This window comes from Falco peregrinus, chromosome 7 (assembly GCF_023634155.1).
Source record: "Falco peregrinus isolate bFalPer1 chromosome 7, bFalPer1.pri, whole genome shotgun sequence".
NCBI lineage: Eukaryota > Metazoa > Chordata > Aves > Falconiformes > Falconidae > Falco > Falco peregrinus.
The window spans coordinates 49,241,432-49,259,735 of NC_073727.1; the positions used below are offsets into that span (position 1 = coordinate 49,241,432).

At 43.5% G+C, this 18,304-nt stretch overlaps 1 protein-coding gene across 1 annotated transcript in view; it reads left to right on the plus strand.

Annotated features, from left to right (window-relative positions):
- Positions 1-18,304, plus strand: part of FNDC1 (fibronectin type III domain containing 1) — a 77,393-nt gene that overhangs the window by 27,415 nt on the left and 31,674 nt on the right. The window contains exons 2-9 of the mRNA XM_055810962.1: positions 2,791-3,000; positions 4,629-4,727; positions 6,583-6,697; positions 7,916-8,103; positions 8,753-8,860; positions 12,046-12,234; positions 13,035-15,407; positions 17,179-17,300. Coding sequence (XP_055666937.1) covers positions 2,791-3,000; positions 4,629-4,727; positions 6,583-6,697; positions 7,916-8,103; positions 8,753-8,860; positions 12,046-12,234; positions 13,035-15,407; positions 17,179-17,300 — 3,404 coding nt within the window. The remainder of the gene's footprint in view (positions 1-2,790; positions 3,001-4,628; positions 4,728-6,582; positions 6,698-7,915; positions 8,104-8,752; positions 8,861-12,045; positions 12,235-13,034; positions 15,408-17,178; positions 17,301-18,304) is intronic.

Genomic DNA, 18,304 nt, shown 5'->3' on the forward strand with positions numbered 1-18,304 from the left:
ACGGGCAACGGAGCTGGGGAAGGGTCTGGAGCACAAGTCTGATGGGGAGCGGCTGAGGGAGCTGGGGGTGTTTAGCCTGGAGAAAAGGAGGCTCAGGGGGCACCTTCTTGCTTTCTGCAACTACCTGAAAGGACGTTGTAGTGCAGTGGGTGTCGGTCTCTTCTCCCAAGTAACAAGCAAAAGAGGAAATGGCCTCAAGTTGTGCCAGGGGAGATTCAGATTGGATACTAGGAAAAACTTCTTCACCGGAAGGGTTGCCAAGCATGGGAACATGCTGCCCAGGGAAGTGGTTGAGTCACTGTCCCTGGAAGTATCAGTTGTGTAGATGTGGCATTTAGAGACATGGTTTAGTAGTGGACTTGGCAGTGCTAGCTTAATGGTTGGACTAGATGATACTAAAGTTCTTTTCCAATCTAAACTATTCTATGATTCTGTGATAAAAGCTTTTGCCCTGGGCAGCTGGTGCAGCACTGAAGTAGGTCCACAGGGAGGCTGTGTGATGTCCATCGTGGGAGGTTTTGAAGACTGAGTTAGGGAAAACCAAGGCTGGCTTCATGCACTGTTGCAGATAGTTTGTCTTTGAGGAAGAAGTTGAGAAGAAACCTCCAGGTGTCCCATCCAGCTTGAATTTTGCCCTCTTTCATTTCTCCATGGTGGTGCTGTGAATGAAGGCTGTGTGTCTACATCAGGGGTCCTCAAACTACGGCCCGCAGGCTGGATACAGTCCCCCCAGGGTCCTCAATCCGGCCCCCGGTATTCACAGACACACACACACACCCCCGCCGGGTGTTGGGGGGGGAAACCAAGCAGCCGCAGATGACCTCCTGCCACTTCATCCGCGCACCGGCCCCCTGTTTAAAAAGTTTGAGGACCCCTGGTCTACAAGATCAACAACTAATAGGCTTTTGAAATCTGTGTTGAGCAAGAAAAAGAAACCAGGGGGAGCAGGTGTTTTTTTTTTAATAGAGTGCATGACTGAATGTTCCTTGGAAAGCGGTCATGGAGCCTTATGAAAGCAACCATATTCATTGTATAGCAAAAAGCATTTATTGTTTGTTAAACACTTAGAACCAGATCTACTGCTGTGATCCAGCTAGTATACACTGATCTGGCAGCACAAGGTGTCTGTAAAACCAGCTTAATTGGCTGATTAATCTGGTATAGAGCTGCTTCATTTTGCTGGGGTGGTGAAGAGCAGCCAGAAGAGAGAAGCTGGTGAAGTCCATGTAATTAAACTGATGGTCTGTCTCTCTGTAGGCAAAATAAAAAGGCAAGATTTACTGTGCTGAGCTGCTGGCCAGTGTTTCAGTAGAAAAGCAGATTTCCCTGGGAGTGTGTGGTTCTCTGCATATGTTGTACAGCTCATCAGCACTGAAACATTGCGTTTCTCATATGGATTTCAAGAGAAGCTCTGCAAACAGCTTTTGAGAGTCACTGTGATCCCTTCCAAAGTGTAATTTAACAGAAGAATGCTTGTTGGGACTGCATCAGAAGATGCAACCTTGTCAGCAGATCAGGATCAGTGAGCAGTTTGGTTAAAGAAGGTGTCACTGAGCAGAAATAATGGGAAAGGACCTGCTTTTGGTGTATATGAGGACATGCAGACATCAATACATACTTAAAGTATCAAGTTTAAGTGCTTTCCTGAATAAATATGAGCTCCTGAACTGGTGCTGAAAAGAACCTCTCACTGTCCTTCCAGGTGTCTGGCAGCTGTTGCTGTCCCAGTCTCTTGTTCCCTTGACATTGCTGTGATTGCAATGACTGGCTTAGCCAGAGAGTGAGAGGGTTTGAATATAGTGTGTAACCTCTGTGCTGGCAGGTTCACACAACCTTGTGCTTGGTGGCATGACATTGCTAGAGGAGACTGAGACCTGCTTTGAGTGCAAAATGTAAAAGATGAGAGGCGAAATTTGCTACAAGTGTGGGAGATCTCAGTCTTGTCTGGTGCCACCAGCACCTTGCTTCCTTCTGTCTGCTCTGCTTGCAGACTGTGCAGTAGCAGAGGGCAGGTCATATGCAATGGAGAATGCCACACAAACTGTAAATGCCATTCAGAGCAACCAGACTGGTTGCTTGAGTAATCTGTTGCGTCAGTATCACTTCTTAAAAGAACACTGCCAACTTGCCAGCAAATGTAAAAATGAATGACTTGTGTAAGGTACCTGTTAGAGTGCTGGATGCTCAAGGGATTGTATAATGGGAGCTTGGGAAGTCAAGAGTTGAAGCATGTGCAGAACAGACCTGTTAAATACAAGAGCAGAAGCGTTAATGATGGGTTTAGGGAAGAACCTGCTTTTAATGTGGATTGGTTCTAAAAGAAAGTTTAAATGTAGTGAAACTATTCTGTGCTTCATTTTACACTGACCTTTAGCACTTGCCAACAAACTAATGTACTGGTATGCCTGAATTAGAGAAAGGGGATTTTTATTTTTATTTTTTAAAGGAAAAGATTAAACAGGAAAGCTACGAGACATCCCCAGTTTCTGGCAGGAGTCCTTGTATTACGATATGTTTTCACTGTTGGTGTCTTGCACCAGTCTGTCTGAAGAGCCTGGGAAAAGACACTATTGAGTGTTATATATCCCACTTAGAAAACTTGTTACTGTGGTTGGGTTTTATAGCAAAATTATTTTTATAATTATGCCTATAGATGCCTATAAAATTATGCCCTTTATCCTCATGTTATTTAATAGATGTGCTTGCAACAGACATATTGGGCTGCTATACATGTCATGTGCTTCATAATAACTGTGATGGGGTTTGTGTGTGTTTGCTTATTTTTTGAAGAGAAGGACATGCCAAACAGACCTCTGAGAATGCGTGCCCAGTCTCCAGATGGCAAGTTACCTTTTCGGTGGAAGCCACCTTATGGAGCAGGCTTCAGGGGTCCACGCAGCAGATCCCAAGGTTACCTGCGTGGGTATGGAGAGAGCAGCCGAAGGATGAGCTATGCTCCGCTGCTGCAGGAGCGACAAAACCAGGAAGCGAGAAAACTAGGTGAGTCAGATTTCCCTGATAGCAACTCGCTGGTCTAGCACACTTCTGTAATCCCCTGTGGCCGCTAGGTGATCACAGATCACATGTTGTAGCCATCAAAATTACTTCTTTCTATAAATGAAAATGCTCACTATAATTGCATTCTGTAACATGTTCTTAACAGAAAAATAGGATGACCAGGGTAGAAAGTGTAGCAGAACTTGATGCTGTGTTAAAGACACCATGTGCAAGTACTCATATTAACAGCAGAGGGAGGGGCTGGGGAGAAGAGCCATAGCTGATTCTCCTTGCATGTGGTGGGACCTCTTTAAAGTCTGTTGTTTCTTGTCCCCTTCTTATTCTTTGTGTCCATATGTTATTTCAAGCCAGTGGAGAAAAATAATAATGCTTTAATTAAATCTATCCATACTTACCATTAAAACTGTTTCATGTGCCCCATACTAGAGTGTTAACACTCATGCATCCATGTTCTCTCCAGTTCCTTCGTGAGGTCGTGGTCACTAAGGGCTCTTGAGATCATCAGGTTGGCCTCTTCTGTGCTCGCTGTCCTGCTGTGCTGTGATGGTTTGCACTCGTGCCCTAGATCACCTGCCCTTGATTTGAAGGAATTCCCATCTAATGGTGTCAGTGGGGTTTGCAACAGTTTTATATCCCCAGAGGCTGAGCATTTCCCTTTGCTCTGTTTGTGTCACTGCCTGTGTTGTGGCTGACCTGTCCCTGTCCTGCTGCCTGAGCTCCTCTCGCCTGAGCGGGCACTAGGTCTGCACTCCTGAGTCTTACTTTGCTCCTGTACTGTTTGGGTGTGTTTGCTCGAGGTTAGGCTTCTTTCTCTCAAAATCTCTCCTGTAGGCTGAAAGCCTGTACCACAGGTAGTCTGGTCTTGGGTTACAAAATGGGTGATGATTGCAAAATTCCACATAGCTGCCACAATTCCTAGCTTTGCAATGTAGTTTCCCCTTCTGCTTTGCAGGTTTTGTATGAAATGCATATCTTTATCTCTGTTTCTCCAAAGAGAGGGAACTCCTCAGTCACCTTTATCAGTTACTCCCCCTTTTCCTAAAAGGAATCTCTTACTTCTCATCCCTTCTGTGGTATTCACCTTTTCACCTTTCTGTGCACCGCTCACAGAGGGAACACTCTTGTCTGATGCCCAGCTTGTACCACTGCTCTGCAGGTTGAGAGCCTGTCCAGGCAGTACAAAAAGCAATGGAAATCTTGTCACAGACTGTGGAAGTTCAGTAATTAAGTTAATCTTGATGAGAAATACTGTGAAACATGATTTGGAGCATCTGCTTCTTGTTTTCATTACTTTTATAATATGTTTTTTTTAAGAAGGAGAACAAATGTTTAAATAATAAATTTATCAGGAGAAAAACTCAATCCTAGAATATAGGACTCCTGTAATGGTCTTTTCATGTTAATAATTTGCTTTCCTGTTTCTAAAATACCAAATTTACTGTTCTTACTGCATGCATATAGAACCCTCTGACGTAAGTGCTTTGACTCTAGGTAAATTAACTTTCAAATAAGCTTCTCCTTTTGTATCTCAGAAGAGAATAAACCAGAAAAGAGCAAAACTTTTTTTCAGTGAAAAAGGTTACAGTGTGTTTTTCCCCCCGCATGTACAGCCTCTGAGTCAGTTCATGTGGTTTCGCTGCCATCAAGGAGTTCCCAAGGACGGAGCCAACCTGTCTACAGGTCATCCTTAACTAAAAGAAAAATCACAGGTATGTTTCTTTCACATCTGCTGTCAGTTCATGGAGACATTTGAATGCAGTGAGATAGCTTTGTGACTTTAGACTGCAGTCTTTTGTTGCTGGAACGGTTAGGTTTTTCTCTCTGTTAGAGCTTGATAGGTGTCTCCAATTGCTTCTCTAATTCAAGCAAAGTTAATAAAATGATACAGCTCTGCACCATGATTGGTTGGGTTTCTGGGTTTGGGGGTTTTGTTTTGTTTGGTTTTGTTCTTTGGTTTTGGGTTTTTTTTGTTGTTGGTTTGTTGGGTTTTTTTAATGTCCTCCTCTCTAGCTATTGGGAAATGTTATCCACTGCAATAACCACATGAGAAGACTTGATTAAATCAAAGCTAGGACCTCCACAATGGTATGCGTTCTTGTCAGATCTTCACCCCCTTTTCTGAAGGGTTGATTTCCAGAAGCCTAAACCTGGTCAGCAGAAGTTTTCACTTTCTTTTGGAACATACTGCTGCCAAGATTAAAAAGCATTCTGAGTCATCTCCATGCCAGCACCACTTTGTCATCCCCTTGCACAGCGATCAGAATATCGTGGGGGTGGCAGAGTGGTTTGGATATTTTGATGGTGATGGAGAACACCCTTGTCAGAACTGAGAACTATGATATACTGAAATCCCACCTCACACCTTCTCTGTGGAGGTGATACCATCCATTTCTCATGTTCACTTTCTCTCTTCAGGTGCTCCCATTGCAAAACTTTGTGAATAGGTCCACTAAGCCACTTGTGAGCAGTAGATGGGTCCTCTCAGCCACTTTTGCGTAGTAACTGTTTGCCTTGGAAAACCTGAAATTTTATGAGAACCCTCTACATTAAGAACTTGATTGGAAGAAGTGATATGTGCTTTCCTGCTGCCTGCCTTCTGTGTGGGCAGTGCTGGGTTTCAGTGTAACATGCCACCTGCTGAAGAGAAGGGCAATCTTTCCCTGGACTTCAGTCATACATCAGTAAGGTCCCTAGAGGATGAAATCATACTCCAGACTTTACTGGCCCCTTGTCTTTCCTGACACATCAATATTTTTCCAGTGTGACTCTTCTGTAAATCTTGGGCTGGAAGGTTGCACTTCGTGCATTCTGTGCCTTTGGGAGACTTGGGAATGGTCACTAACAGGAAGAGTAATAAATCTTTCATGGCGTGGTAGATAGACTAGACTGGAAAAACTGATGGACAGAGAAAAAGGACCATCATCAAAATGAAAAACCTCAAAGAGCAAGTTAGTTTCACTTAATTTGTAAATTTTTAAACTACTTGCAAAAGAAATTCTGGTATGTCAAAACAGCCCACTTCAATGATTTTGGTTTTTTCATTCAAATTTTAAATTATTTTTGCCTTATATACCATAAAAAATGAAAAGCGGAACTGAAACAACCTCTTTGAAGCACTCAAAAATGTAAAATATGCAGGAATTCTTGTGAGGAATTTTTGACAGTCCCTGGTTTTATTGTCCTACAAAATGAAACAAATTTTAGAATCTCAAATTTTTTCATAAGTTAAAACTTCTGCTCTGCAGGCAGCTCTAGCAATGAGTTTGCCAGAGACTGTGAATGTCAATACGTTAAGACATTTGCTGTAAGTGACAGTTTGGGGACTGATAGAATATTGAAGGACTGTAGACTATAGTAGTGCTCTGGTCTGGTAAGCAGACAACCAACAGAAGAAATGATGCTTCCATGGAGTACCATCAGTAACCAATGTACTTGGTTTTCCACTACTACTGTATTTGTTATTCATCTCTGCTGCATGCCTATTTTACTGTCAGTTGGACAGTTACTGTTTTTTATGAGAACTCTATGTTGTTAATGATACGCTATTTTGTTTCGCCATTTCAGAGGAGGAAGAGGTGGAGGTGGCACAAGACATAACCGTTCGAGTTATGTCCTCTCAGTCTGTGCTTGTTGCTTGGACAGACCCACTGCATGAAAAACAGAAGGTTGCAGCAAATAGGTAGTTACCCCTGTGCCATGTTTTCTTTTCAGAATGCATACTGAAGGTGAACTGCTGCCAACACACTACTTCCTGCTTTTGCATTTATTTAATTACAGTTGCTTATGAGAATTATTTAGCTTAGGGCATAGAAATTTGCATATCCATACCTATGACAGTGGCTGGTAGGGGATGCTTCAGAGCAGCTGTTTGAAACCCGATGTGGGGTGATGTACTCTCCTTGCCTCCCAGTGCCCTGGTCTCTAGTATTTAGAGGTCTGTGTAAGTGCTGGACTACAGCTTTTTACATCCCTTCTGAAATGTTGTCAGCACCAACTGGGATATTTTGCTATTCAAATGCTGGTATATCACTACAGTCAGCAAATCCCCATGTGTGCATGAAGAAAGAAGGGGCGGGGGACAGGGCACAGCCCACAGAGGTGAGACATTGAGTTGGGTTGTCAGAACAGACTACAACTTTGAGACGACCATATGGCAGCGGAAGGAAGCATTGCTGCAATGGGAAAGATGCCTGTCAGTGCCCCCTGCATCTACTGACCCACCAGAAACACCTTGCAGCTGAGGCTGAGCAGGTCAGGGGCTTCTGTGAGTGGGAGAGTTTGCAGCATGCTGCAGCAGTTGGAGACCAAAATAAACAGAGAAATGGGCTGGCAACAGCCAAAGGTCTGAAAGCATGGATTATGCTGCTCAGCCTGGGAACACCAAAAAGCTCTGTAACCCAGTGCTGAAAGACCCCGAGGGGCACAGCAGGAGAAGTGGTAATTTTAGCTGTTCCAGTTTTCTCAGTTTCCTTGTGGAAGCAGTTATCTGGGCAGACACATGGGAACTGAGCTGCTGGTGCTGCTCTGGGAGCAAGGGGCTCCCAGCTGTCCGGCCATGCTCACAGCCATGGGGCAGGGAGGTGGTGGCATGGGGCGCCTGGCTCGGGTTGGAAAGCCCTGCAGCTTCCCCTTGGGACAGTCGGTGTTTTGAGTAAGAGGCTGGAAAGGGCAGTCTGTCCCCTGGGGTGAAAGCAATCAGACATTAGCAGAAGGCACAAATACTTGCTTAAAAGACACTGGGTCTTGATGGGGTGCTACTTTGTTGTTTACAGTTTGGTAGGTTTCCCAGTAAGCTCCAGCAGGCTAGCTGAGGGGAAAGCAGCCCTGTCCCTTTCTGATTCTGCTAATACTAGGTTTTGACAAGTGAATTTTTATTTTCCTGTGTTTCTGATCTCAGGCAATACAGTGTTCGCTATCGGGAAAAGGGGGAATCAGCAAGGTGGGATTACAAGCAGGTGTCCAACCGGAGGGCGCTGGTGGAGAATCTGGTGCCAGACACCATGTACGAGTTTGCCGTCCAAATCCTGGAGGGAGAAAAGGAAGGCAAATGGAGCGTGTCTGTTTACCAACGGACCCCAGAGGCAGGTATGTATTCAAAGGGTCCTTAGGGTAACACAAGTCTTAGGGCTTGAGCTGTGAAATAGAGCTGACTTGAGGGAAAGCCAGAATAAGTGGTTGCCTGAGGCAGCAGAAGGTTGGGAACCTGGGAAAAGCCTCATGCTGCTGCCTGCGTCCCTGCAGCAGTGCTCTGGAGAGCACACCAGGGCTGCTCTTGTGGTGCAATGAGGCTGGGAGGAGGTGGTTTGGGTATTTCTGGGGGACTGGTCAGCACCTGGGATCCCTGCAGCTGTGTGTGCCCCTTCCTTTGGGAGCAGCAGCATGGCTGCTGTCCCTCTCTGTGGGCAGCAAATTTAAATCCTGCATCCACCATGGAGAAGGTGTGGGGCCCCTTTGGTACAGGGAAGTGGTCCATAAAACCCAAATTACCACATCATTCCAGCTAAGCCATAGTAAGCAGTCTCGTGCAGACAGCCTGTTCCTAAAAGTGAGGAATAAAAATTCACCACAGGAGACTGATAGAGACATGTAATACAGGCATGCACGGACCTGAGCCATGTGTGCTCTTCCCATTTATCTTTGAAATGGCTGTAGAAGAATTTCTGCTCTGAGAAGAAGGAACAAAAGGTGTATGCTATGTAGGTCAGCTTTTCTTACCTGCCTCTTCTCCTCACAGCTCCTGCCAGTGCACCTGAAAATTTGGATGTTTGGCCGCTAAAGGGGAAACCAACCTCTGTAGCAGCATCCTGGGATGCTCTCCCAGAGAGTGAAGGAAAAGTCAAAGGTAAGTCATCACTGTCAATTTTTAATCCCCTCAAGGGGCTGGTCTTCTCAAAGCCAGACTGCTGCTCCACAGTAGGCTGGAACCACTGACTGCCAGGATTTTTTCACTTGTTAATGGCTTATACCTGAGCAAAATTTTCTTGTTTCCAGCCCAGTATCTCCGCACCACCGCTGGGAAGCCATTGTCACCGTGTGCCTGGGATGTCACAGAGCTTCCCGGAGTGCACGCTTACCTCTTCTTCCATTAATAAGCAGGTCAAAACAGAGCTCAAGAAGGAAGTTTCCCAAAGGATTTGTAACAATTAGGTGAAGAAGGAAAAGTTAGGTAGTTGCCAAGAAAGTGAGTGGGTTTATCATGTGTTTTATTTCTAGTTTATTGTGGAAGGAAAGCCTCAGCTTAAGAAGCATGCACAAGTTCTGATTGCAACAGATACCACATAGAAGCCTTGTCTACTATAGCGTTACTGTACATGGTTATAAAGCTAATTTGTCAGTGGCTATTTACTTGCGTAAGATTTTGAAAAATATCTTCCTGGGATTTTTTTTTTTCTCCTATTTCTATCTCAAAATGAACAGGCTGATTCTTTGGGCTGCTTCCATTTTCCAGTGGTTGACAGGATTGTGTACTCAAGTTACACAGGTTTCTGGAGGTGCCTTATCAGCACTATAGCATCTCAGGATTTAAAAAACCTTTGGCCAGGAGGGAAGTATACCATGTTTGCATACAAGACCTACATTATGTGTTCTTCAGGGCACTGGTGGAATTCCATCCTCTTTGAAGTCACTAGGAGTCTTGCCAGTTGCTTCAATGGAACTACAATTGTGTCCAAGAATTATTATTTCTTCAAGCAGGGTCATGCAGGGACATTATCAGAAATTTCAAATCTGCTCGTAATTTTGAGCAGTCTGTAGCCCTTTGTCCTTTTTTGTCTGCTGATCTTTAGATGATTCATCCAAGGCAAGCATTTTAAAGATACCTGATATTCAAGGGTTGAACACTTACATGTGTCTAATATATCATTGTTTTTCTTGAGTATGAAGTAGTACAGAAGAGGTCTTATTTTTAAACTAAATACATGACAAAAAATGTATTTATACTGGCTAAATGAAATCACTGAATTAGCACTTCACAGTTGTTTTGATAGCACATGGTAATCAGGAATTTTGGTCTTTTGATCCTTCTATTTTTCAACCCTGTCCGTTTGTATATTTATGCCACATATTAAAGTAATGGGAGAAAATGTCCTCCAGTAGCCGTTTGGGAGCTACCAGAAGTTACACCAGTGCCACTGCGATTAAAGCAACTCCTGTGCATCTTAAAACAAAAAGAAAACAATCCAAAGCTTACCACGCCTTCTAATAAATCTTTTTCCACTGGGCATTAAATGCATTTGCATATAAAATATTGATGAAATATTTTTTTATTGATTTTGATGACCTATGCATGGCTTATTTCTTAACCCAATTGGAATTTATTTTCAAAACCCTGTTTGTGTCTGATACCCATGCCTCTTACAGAGGATTGAAAAGAAAAGGAAGCCTGCCCATGGCTGAGATCTTATCTGCAATCCTTGGGAGCGTAGTGGGAAGCTCCACTTCATGCATACAACTTCTCCTATAGGGGTGAAATTTCTCTCAATACAGAGGGCTAATGCAGAGCACAGGTGCCACAGTAATCCTAAACCGAAAGGTGAGAGCAGGGTGAGTTTCTGAAGTGGCAGCAAGACCTTGCTTTGCTCACTGCAGTGGTGGTTGGCCCTGGCTATAGTTAAGCACAATGTGTCAGATTTTGATTTTGTTGGACAGATGTGCTATTTCTACCATTTGGCAATATGCAGTGCTGATATTTCCTGGTAGAAGTATCTTTTCTGTGTAAGAACCTCAATCATCCAGGCATGAATTTTACCTACTGGCCTGTAGATTGCAGCTAAAACCCCTCTAAGCAAAGACTCAGCTGGAAACATGTTTGACTGCAGTAATATTGTTTCCAAGACTAAAGTAAGTGCTTTGGTGTTTTCATGGGGATGCTCCTCAGGCTCCAGCACTGGTGAGGAATGAGTATATGGCCTTTGGAGCTGGTAGAGTTTCACCACAGCAGACTGGCACAGTGGCCTTTGCGTGACTAGGGTCTTAAAGTACAGTGCAGTTACAGCTATGCCAAGGCTCTGTTGGAAACATAGGATAAGTAAGTAAATAATAGTATTGAATAATGTCACCTGATTTTAATACTGATGTCTTGAACGATGATTATGTGAATACACCATTTTGTTCTTCTTCCAAATAGTTTCTGTGGGAAAGAAAATTTTTTAACATTCTTACTTGCTGTGGACATAGCTACAGTCAGCAACACAACTGTGTGTTGTCCACCATTGTGAGCAAGTTATGCTTTGGAAGAATATTCTCTGGATCATGTGTTATCGATTGCAAATATCTTGGTAGCTAATCAGTAAGTTCAAAATCTCTCTTTCTCTTGTGAAGTGTAAAATCTTCTCATGATTCATCAGCTGAAACAACACAGGTATTCTGATCGTAGCAATCCGCACTACCTAACATTTGCACAGTCTTTCAGTCTATGTTTCCACAAGCAGTGGGACAGGACATGTTTTCCTGGCAATGTTCATTTATGTCTTCTGCCTCCAGTGCATTTTCTCTTTGTAGGGTTCCTCTGTTATTTCTGATTTAGGGCGGTTAATTTTTTTCAGAGGACTCATTTTTTTCCCCTTTATTAGTTGGTGTCCAGAAACAAAAAAGGCCTCCTAGTGCAGCACACCAAACCACACAGTAGTTGGTGCTGTAATTTTCTTACGTCCTTCACACCTTCTCTGGAAGTGCGCACAACTGTTGTCCAGCTCCTGTTGGTGACACTTCACTCTGATGGGCATTGTTGCTTATGTATTTTTACAAAGGTATAGATAACATAATTTGTCTCAGTCATTAGGTTATTGATGTGATTTGGCTTTGTCTGTTAAGATGAGCAAATGTTCCACTTACCTTCATATATATATATCTCTATATGTCTCTCTCTCTCTCTCGTGTCTTTATACTCCAGCTGTTGACTCAGTGTGCATTGCTAGTGTATTAATTTTAGTAATGCACGTTCTAATTCATCCTACCCATACAGTCTGTCCGCTGGAAACAGGACTGTTTTCAGTTTCCTCCTTCCAACCGTCTGCCAAATCATTTCAGAATACATTCTTTCATACGCCCCGGCTCTCAAGCCATTTGGAGCAAAGTCCATCACCTACTCTGGAGCTACAACATCAGCCATAATAGATGGTCTGCAGGCCGGGGAGCGCTATATTTTCAAAATTCGTGCAGCAAACAGGAGGGGACCAGGTCCTCAGTCCAAAGCCTTCAGCGTTGCGATCCCAGCAGGTGAGCACCAAGACATGCACTGATTGCATAGTCTGCCCATTCTTGCCTTTGTCCCATTGGTGTTAATTCTTACTGGCTTAACTTCCTCTGCACTCCATCTAACCTGTAGGATTTTACTTCCCTAATACTGTTTCTGTTGGCTCTTTTCATCACTGTGTTGTCCAAAGAGATGCTTGTAGATAAGTGGTTGTCACTCTGCAGCATGCAAGAGAACATTTTACAGACATTTTAACATCTTAAATAAATACATACTGTACTGTTTCCTACATGAAAACAGTATGTGCTTTTTTTTATCCAAAGGCCAAAGAATACAGTGCTTTGGGTCTTTGATTGCACTATTCCTGACAAATCCTGCTCTTGAAAGTCACTTAGAACGACTTACTCAGATACTACTTGCATTTGCTTCTTGCCAAAAAGATGCTGTTGTGAGGACAAGAGATTTGCTGAGTTAACTAAAAATGTGGGCCACAGCCTCAGATGGGATAATGCAGCGCCATTCCATCAACATGACTTAAGTTCTGCTGCAGATCTGGTTCCACTGATAGGATGATGCAGTTCCTGCTTTTAGATACTTGATTTTAATTGCTCTAACTTCTACCCAAGCTACAATAATTCCATATAGGTACCTACCTACTAACCAAAACTTACTCAGCTGGACTCCACAGGCTGGTTAATACAGAAATAATTATTATGTCATATTCTCATAAGTTGATTTGTTCTTGCTACCTGGCTGTTTTCTTCTCTTGGTCAGTTTTTTGTGCTTCTGTGGTTGTGAATAAACAATGTTTTTTTCCCCTCAGCCGCTCATGAGGATTCAGTTGCTCAGCAACAAACAAATGTTCAAGATAATTCAGACGCTAAAAAAAATGGGAACGCTGGCTCATCTCCTTCTCAAACTTTGTCTGTTTCTTCAAAAGTCCAGCCTTCGCTTTCCTCTAAGCAGTCGTCTGTTCGTTCACCTAATGTTAGTGATAAAAAGAATCTTCTTTCTGAATATAAGAATAAAATATTGACTCGAGGGGTCCTAAGTAAATCTCAGTTACCTTCTAGAAAGACAGGAGAGCTGGAACCTGATCTCCAATCCACTGAAGTGACACATGATCACGATTCCTCCCAAGAAGCTCCAACGACGCCACCAAAAGCCCAGGATCAGAGGAGGAATGTTAGACCCTTGTCCCCTAGTCGGCCAGTCCACCCTGTCCTTGCCTCAGGAAGGACCTCTGTTCGAACCCACACATCAGAGGTGTCACGGCAGATGAGCACAGAGAAACGTGAGCCACCAGCACTGTTACCATCGGCAGCACAACACTCTTCTACTTCGTCTGTTCCTAAATACACAGATAATGAAACAAAGCAACTGAGACACAGCAACGCTAATGTGCCTTCTAAAACCTCTTCCCGTCCTCTGCCATCCAAAAATAATGATCTTGTGGATAATGTGGAAGGAAAGCCAGACCCCATGCTGGTGAAAGTGTCTTCTAAAACTTCAGAGCCTAGTCACCTAGCTTTGCCATCAAATCGTCAGTCTGCTGTCTCTCATGAGGTTGTCCCAAGCCATCCCAGTAGGTCTGGATCTCTGGGTCATTCACATCAATCATCTTCCAAATCAGCAGAATCCCATGCTCGTGACAGTCATAATGAGTTTAATAGTGAAGAAGCAGAGGACAGAGCAGGACAGCCCAGTTCTAGGTCACAGCAAACAAGGCTTCCCCCAGGCTCCAGTTCTCGCACATGGAAGGATTTGAAGTTAGCTGCAGTGGCCGTCTCATCGAGGTCTGCTGTTTCTGGTCACACTTCACCTCACTCTCATTCCTCCACCAGTGCCAGATCTGATGGAAAGCATGTTGATAAAAATTCTAGGGAGGACTCACAAGGTGCAAACCCCTTATTTCATTCTCTACCCTCTTCCAGGCAGTCTTCTTCAGCAATTTATTCCAAGAGAAGAAATCCTCATGCCGATTCTGATTCTCAGCTCAGAGGGACACATAGCGAAAAGTCACCCCACTCTGACTCAGAAGAACAACGAAGTCGAGTGGCGGCTCCAGAAAAGCATTCTCTTTTGCAGTCTTCTCTTTCCAAACATAAGCCTGAAGAGCAGGACAGTCAAGAGGTAAAAGAAATGCTTGCTCGATCAAAACCGAGTGCATCTTTGCCTAAAAAGACATTCCCCTCTCATCTTCCACTGGAGAAGACCTCCCACTCAGATCCTCCACAGAGGGCACAAACAAGTCCTTCCTTACTGCATTCAAGGGGCCGGCGCCTCCCGTCTCCTATCTCATCCCAGAGTAACGAAGAATTGCAGGAAGACGATGATGAGGATGTAACAGAAGGCAATGACAGAGCAAGCAGCCGTTCTGTGTTTCCTAAAGAAGTGTTCTCTTCTAGGGGATTACCTGCATCTTTCTCTCAGGGAAGCTCAAGTTCATCTCTATCAAAGCAACAGCAACCAGGTTCTCAGGTACCTTCCTACAAACCAAAACTTACTCAACCAGCCTCCAGTTCTGCCAGTGATACAGCAAAAGACAAGCAGTATAATCCAAGGTTGTCATCCACTTCTTCAAGACAAGCTCGTCCTTCATTACCTACTCGCTCAAGGGTTGCTACAAGAACAGTGTCCCAAACAGAGAAAAAGCATGGCCTGTTGCCCTCAAAAATGTCCAAAGCCGAACTTCCCCGAAAAGTTTCTTCCTCCTCTTCATCTAAATCTCATCAGTCAGTTTCTAATGAAGAGGATGATGATTACAGTGAATATGATCAGAAAGAAGTGGAAGAGAAAACCACATCTTTGGCAGCAAAATGGTCCCCTTCTCTTTCTAGAGGTAACAAAAACACATATGATGACACTACTGGCAATAAAAGGAAATCTATGGACACTATTCTACCTCACAAAGTAAGCTCTGAAGAGGAAGAGAAGGAAGAAACTCCAACACTAAAAATGTCTTCTGCTGAATCGCCAGGAAGCTCTGCCATAGTATCACGGATTACTCAGTCCTCTAACAAGCATACCCCATCTAAACCCAGCTTTGTCTGGCCACATTCTTCTGCATCTACCACCGCACGCACTGTTTCTCCAACAGTTTCTTCCTCCACTTTGTCCCCTCGCCAGCGACTATTGAACTCTAGGCTACGGAGCCCTTCCCAGCGGCAAGTTGTTAGACCTCCTTATAGACAAGGTATCTTGTCTTTGTTGTAGTGATCTCACTGAAATGTGTTTTTTCTAAGATCAGCAGTTAGATGAAAAGTCCTCCATCAGAATGCAGGTTCAGTTTTTTAGTGTAATGCATTACTTTTTGTTTTGGTTGTTCTCAGGAAGCCCAGTTCTTGAGGATGTTGCCTAATCAGTGCAATGTGGTGCCCCAGACCTTTGGTCCTGTGGCCTGATCCGGACAGGATCCCATGATGCGCACAGGAGATGACAGAGTTAGGTACTAACTTGGAAAAAGGGTGACATTCCTTACTGAGTGGTGTCTTCACTGAAAGCTCAATGAAAGCACATTTGTACTCAGAATATGACAACCTCTCACGTATATTGCTTTTCATCGTATCAATTACTGAAATGCTTTTGTAGGTTATATAGTGCTACCTTGCCCATGCCTAGGCAGTAAGGTGTTTTCTCATGATGTCCTGGCGTTGTTTTCTTTAATTAGTTTTTAAGCCACTTTCCTCGTTTTTCTAAGTGACAGCTCAGGGTTGCGTGTTCCTATTGAGGAACTGCTCACATCACAGTCAGGCCCTCTAATTCCTTTGTGGCTGTGATTTACCACAAATATTAGAGGCTTGCTTTCTGGCAGAATGTCTGCTGACCCTAAGTAGTGGAAGAGAGCGTCCGCTACACATCAGGGCGTGTCACCTATTGATTCCTCATGGAAAATCCCACACAGTACCAGTGACTTTGCCAGGTAGAATTATTTCTTCTCCCTCCAGTGCATGGACATCCAAAACAGTATTGAGTAACCTGAGTGGTTTAGTAAATAACTTCTGTGCTATATGTAGATAACAATGTTTTGTTCAGTGTGGTCTCATTGTTATACAGTGAGGACCATGCAGCTGGGCTATTGTATTTGCTATGTGTAGAGGTCCACCAGCTTGCAGAGCTTTAAGATGGGAGTGGACCTTAAATAATACCATGGAGGATGAGATGCATGGCATGACAGAATAACAGGTTTCTCTAGGTTTCTCTGTGGAGTTTATATACCAGCTTACTGCTAGCCATGCCGTTGGGAAGTTAATAGCCAAAGAATGTTCTGTTAATAGATTTATGTAATTATTATTTTTAAGTTAATATCTGTTTTTCTGGAGGCAAGTCTCTCAGATAGGATGTGAAAATTGCTGCCCTTTCTGAGCTGGGGGGCCTGCAGCTCAGCGCTACTGCTTCTCTACTTCTGAGATGAGTTTGCCTCTGTGTAGCAGTGTTTTTTTCAACTAGAGAAGGAGAATCCTTCCTTTTACAGGTTAAAAAAATAAAAAGAAGGCAATTCCCATCCCCTCTCCTTTCAGTTTGTCACTTCAGCTTTATTTAAGGATAGAAATGAACAAGTGGTTTTGTTTAATAATGGTCTTCTCCCTCACCCCACTCTTTGAATGTTTACAAAAGTCACAAACATCTTAATGGCTGTAGTACCATCTAGAAATGTTGCCCTGCTTTCTTAAAAAAAACTAAGAGGGAATAAAGAGACCAAGCAAACATGGTAGAAACAAACCATGAGTGTTCAACGTCTTCAGAAGAAACCATTCCAGATGCTTATGTCAGCTGTGGGGATCTAACAGTGTCACCACAGTTTCTCCAAGCAGAAATAAAATGCCTGGTGTGCTGAGTGTGGTGAGGGCTTTTTCTGCTCTCATTTATGTCCAGATTGGTCAGAAAATGCATTTCTTTGCATTTTAAAATGTGGTTTGTAGGTTGCACAGCTTTCTTCAGGATAGTGTGTTTTCTTCTCTGTTCAGGTTACAATGGCAGACCTAATCTTACAACGAAAAATGGAAACGGAAATGGAAAAATAATGCCTGGTAATAATGGAAAACCAAGTGGACAGAGAGTAATCAATGGCCCACAAGGAACAAAGTGGGTAGGGTGACCTTCTCTCCAAATTCAAGATGCTGTGGCCTTTATTGTACTTACATTTTCATTAAGGAAAGAGAACAGTAGCCTCAGTCAATGAAGCTGTAAAAGTGAGGTCATACTTAGTGAACTATTTTCCACTGTTCCATTGAAATCTAATGACAGATTCTGCATTTCCTTATCAGAATGTTTTAAATGTCTGGTTTAAACCCTGATGGCTTGAATTTTCAAATATAGCAATACTTCCATAAACTTAGTATAACATTTTTTCCTCGAAGTCAGTGGGACTTACACTCCCCAGTGACTCAGGGCTTCTCTGCTGTGCAGTGTGAGTGAGGACTGCTCAGGATAGCTGCTGTGAAAGCTGTCTTCAGCAGGGCTTCTCCCAGACTTACACTCCAGGGAGAAGCTCATGAGCAAGAGTATCAAAATAAAAAGTTACTGCATAGGTGTCACAGTGCTTTAAAAGCACATACACAGGTATCTTTAAGCATTTCGCCATTTGTACAGACATGTTTCTACTGGTATTTTCAGAAGAGCTCAGATGCCATTGATAGGAAAGCCCCACTAGGTGCCTACATGCCCAGACCTTGTAGTTTAAAATCCTTTCCAGTGAGTTTATAACCAATCAATGCAGGGAAGGAACTGGTGTTTCCTGCATGTTTGCCCAAATGCTGAGCTGGAGGAGACTGTGAACAGCCTCTCAGGAATCACTACAGCTGCTCACACATGGCGTGACACATAAAAGACATTTATTTTATGGCCACTTCAGTCTTACCATTTGCATTAGGGGAACATGAAAAGGTGCATCAGGTATGTCACATTGAAGGCAGCCATTCTGAAAAGTATGCCCAAAGCCCTTTCAATAGACTTCCAGAAAGTGGGCTAGAAAGGTCCTTGTGAGGCTGTAGCACAGCTCTCTCTGCCTCATGAGAGGAGGGCATTGCTGCAAGCAGGATGAACACCTTGTAAAGCAAGAGGATCTGTGTCAACATCTGGGGCCTCCTGCTG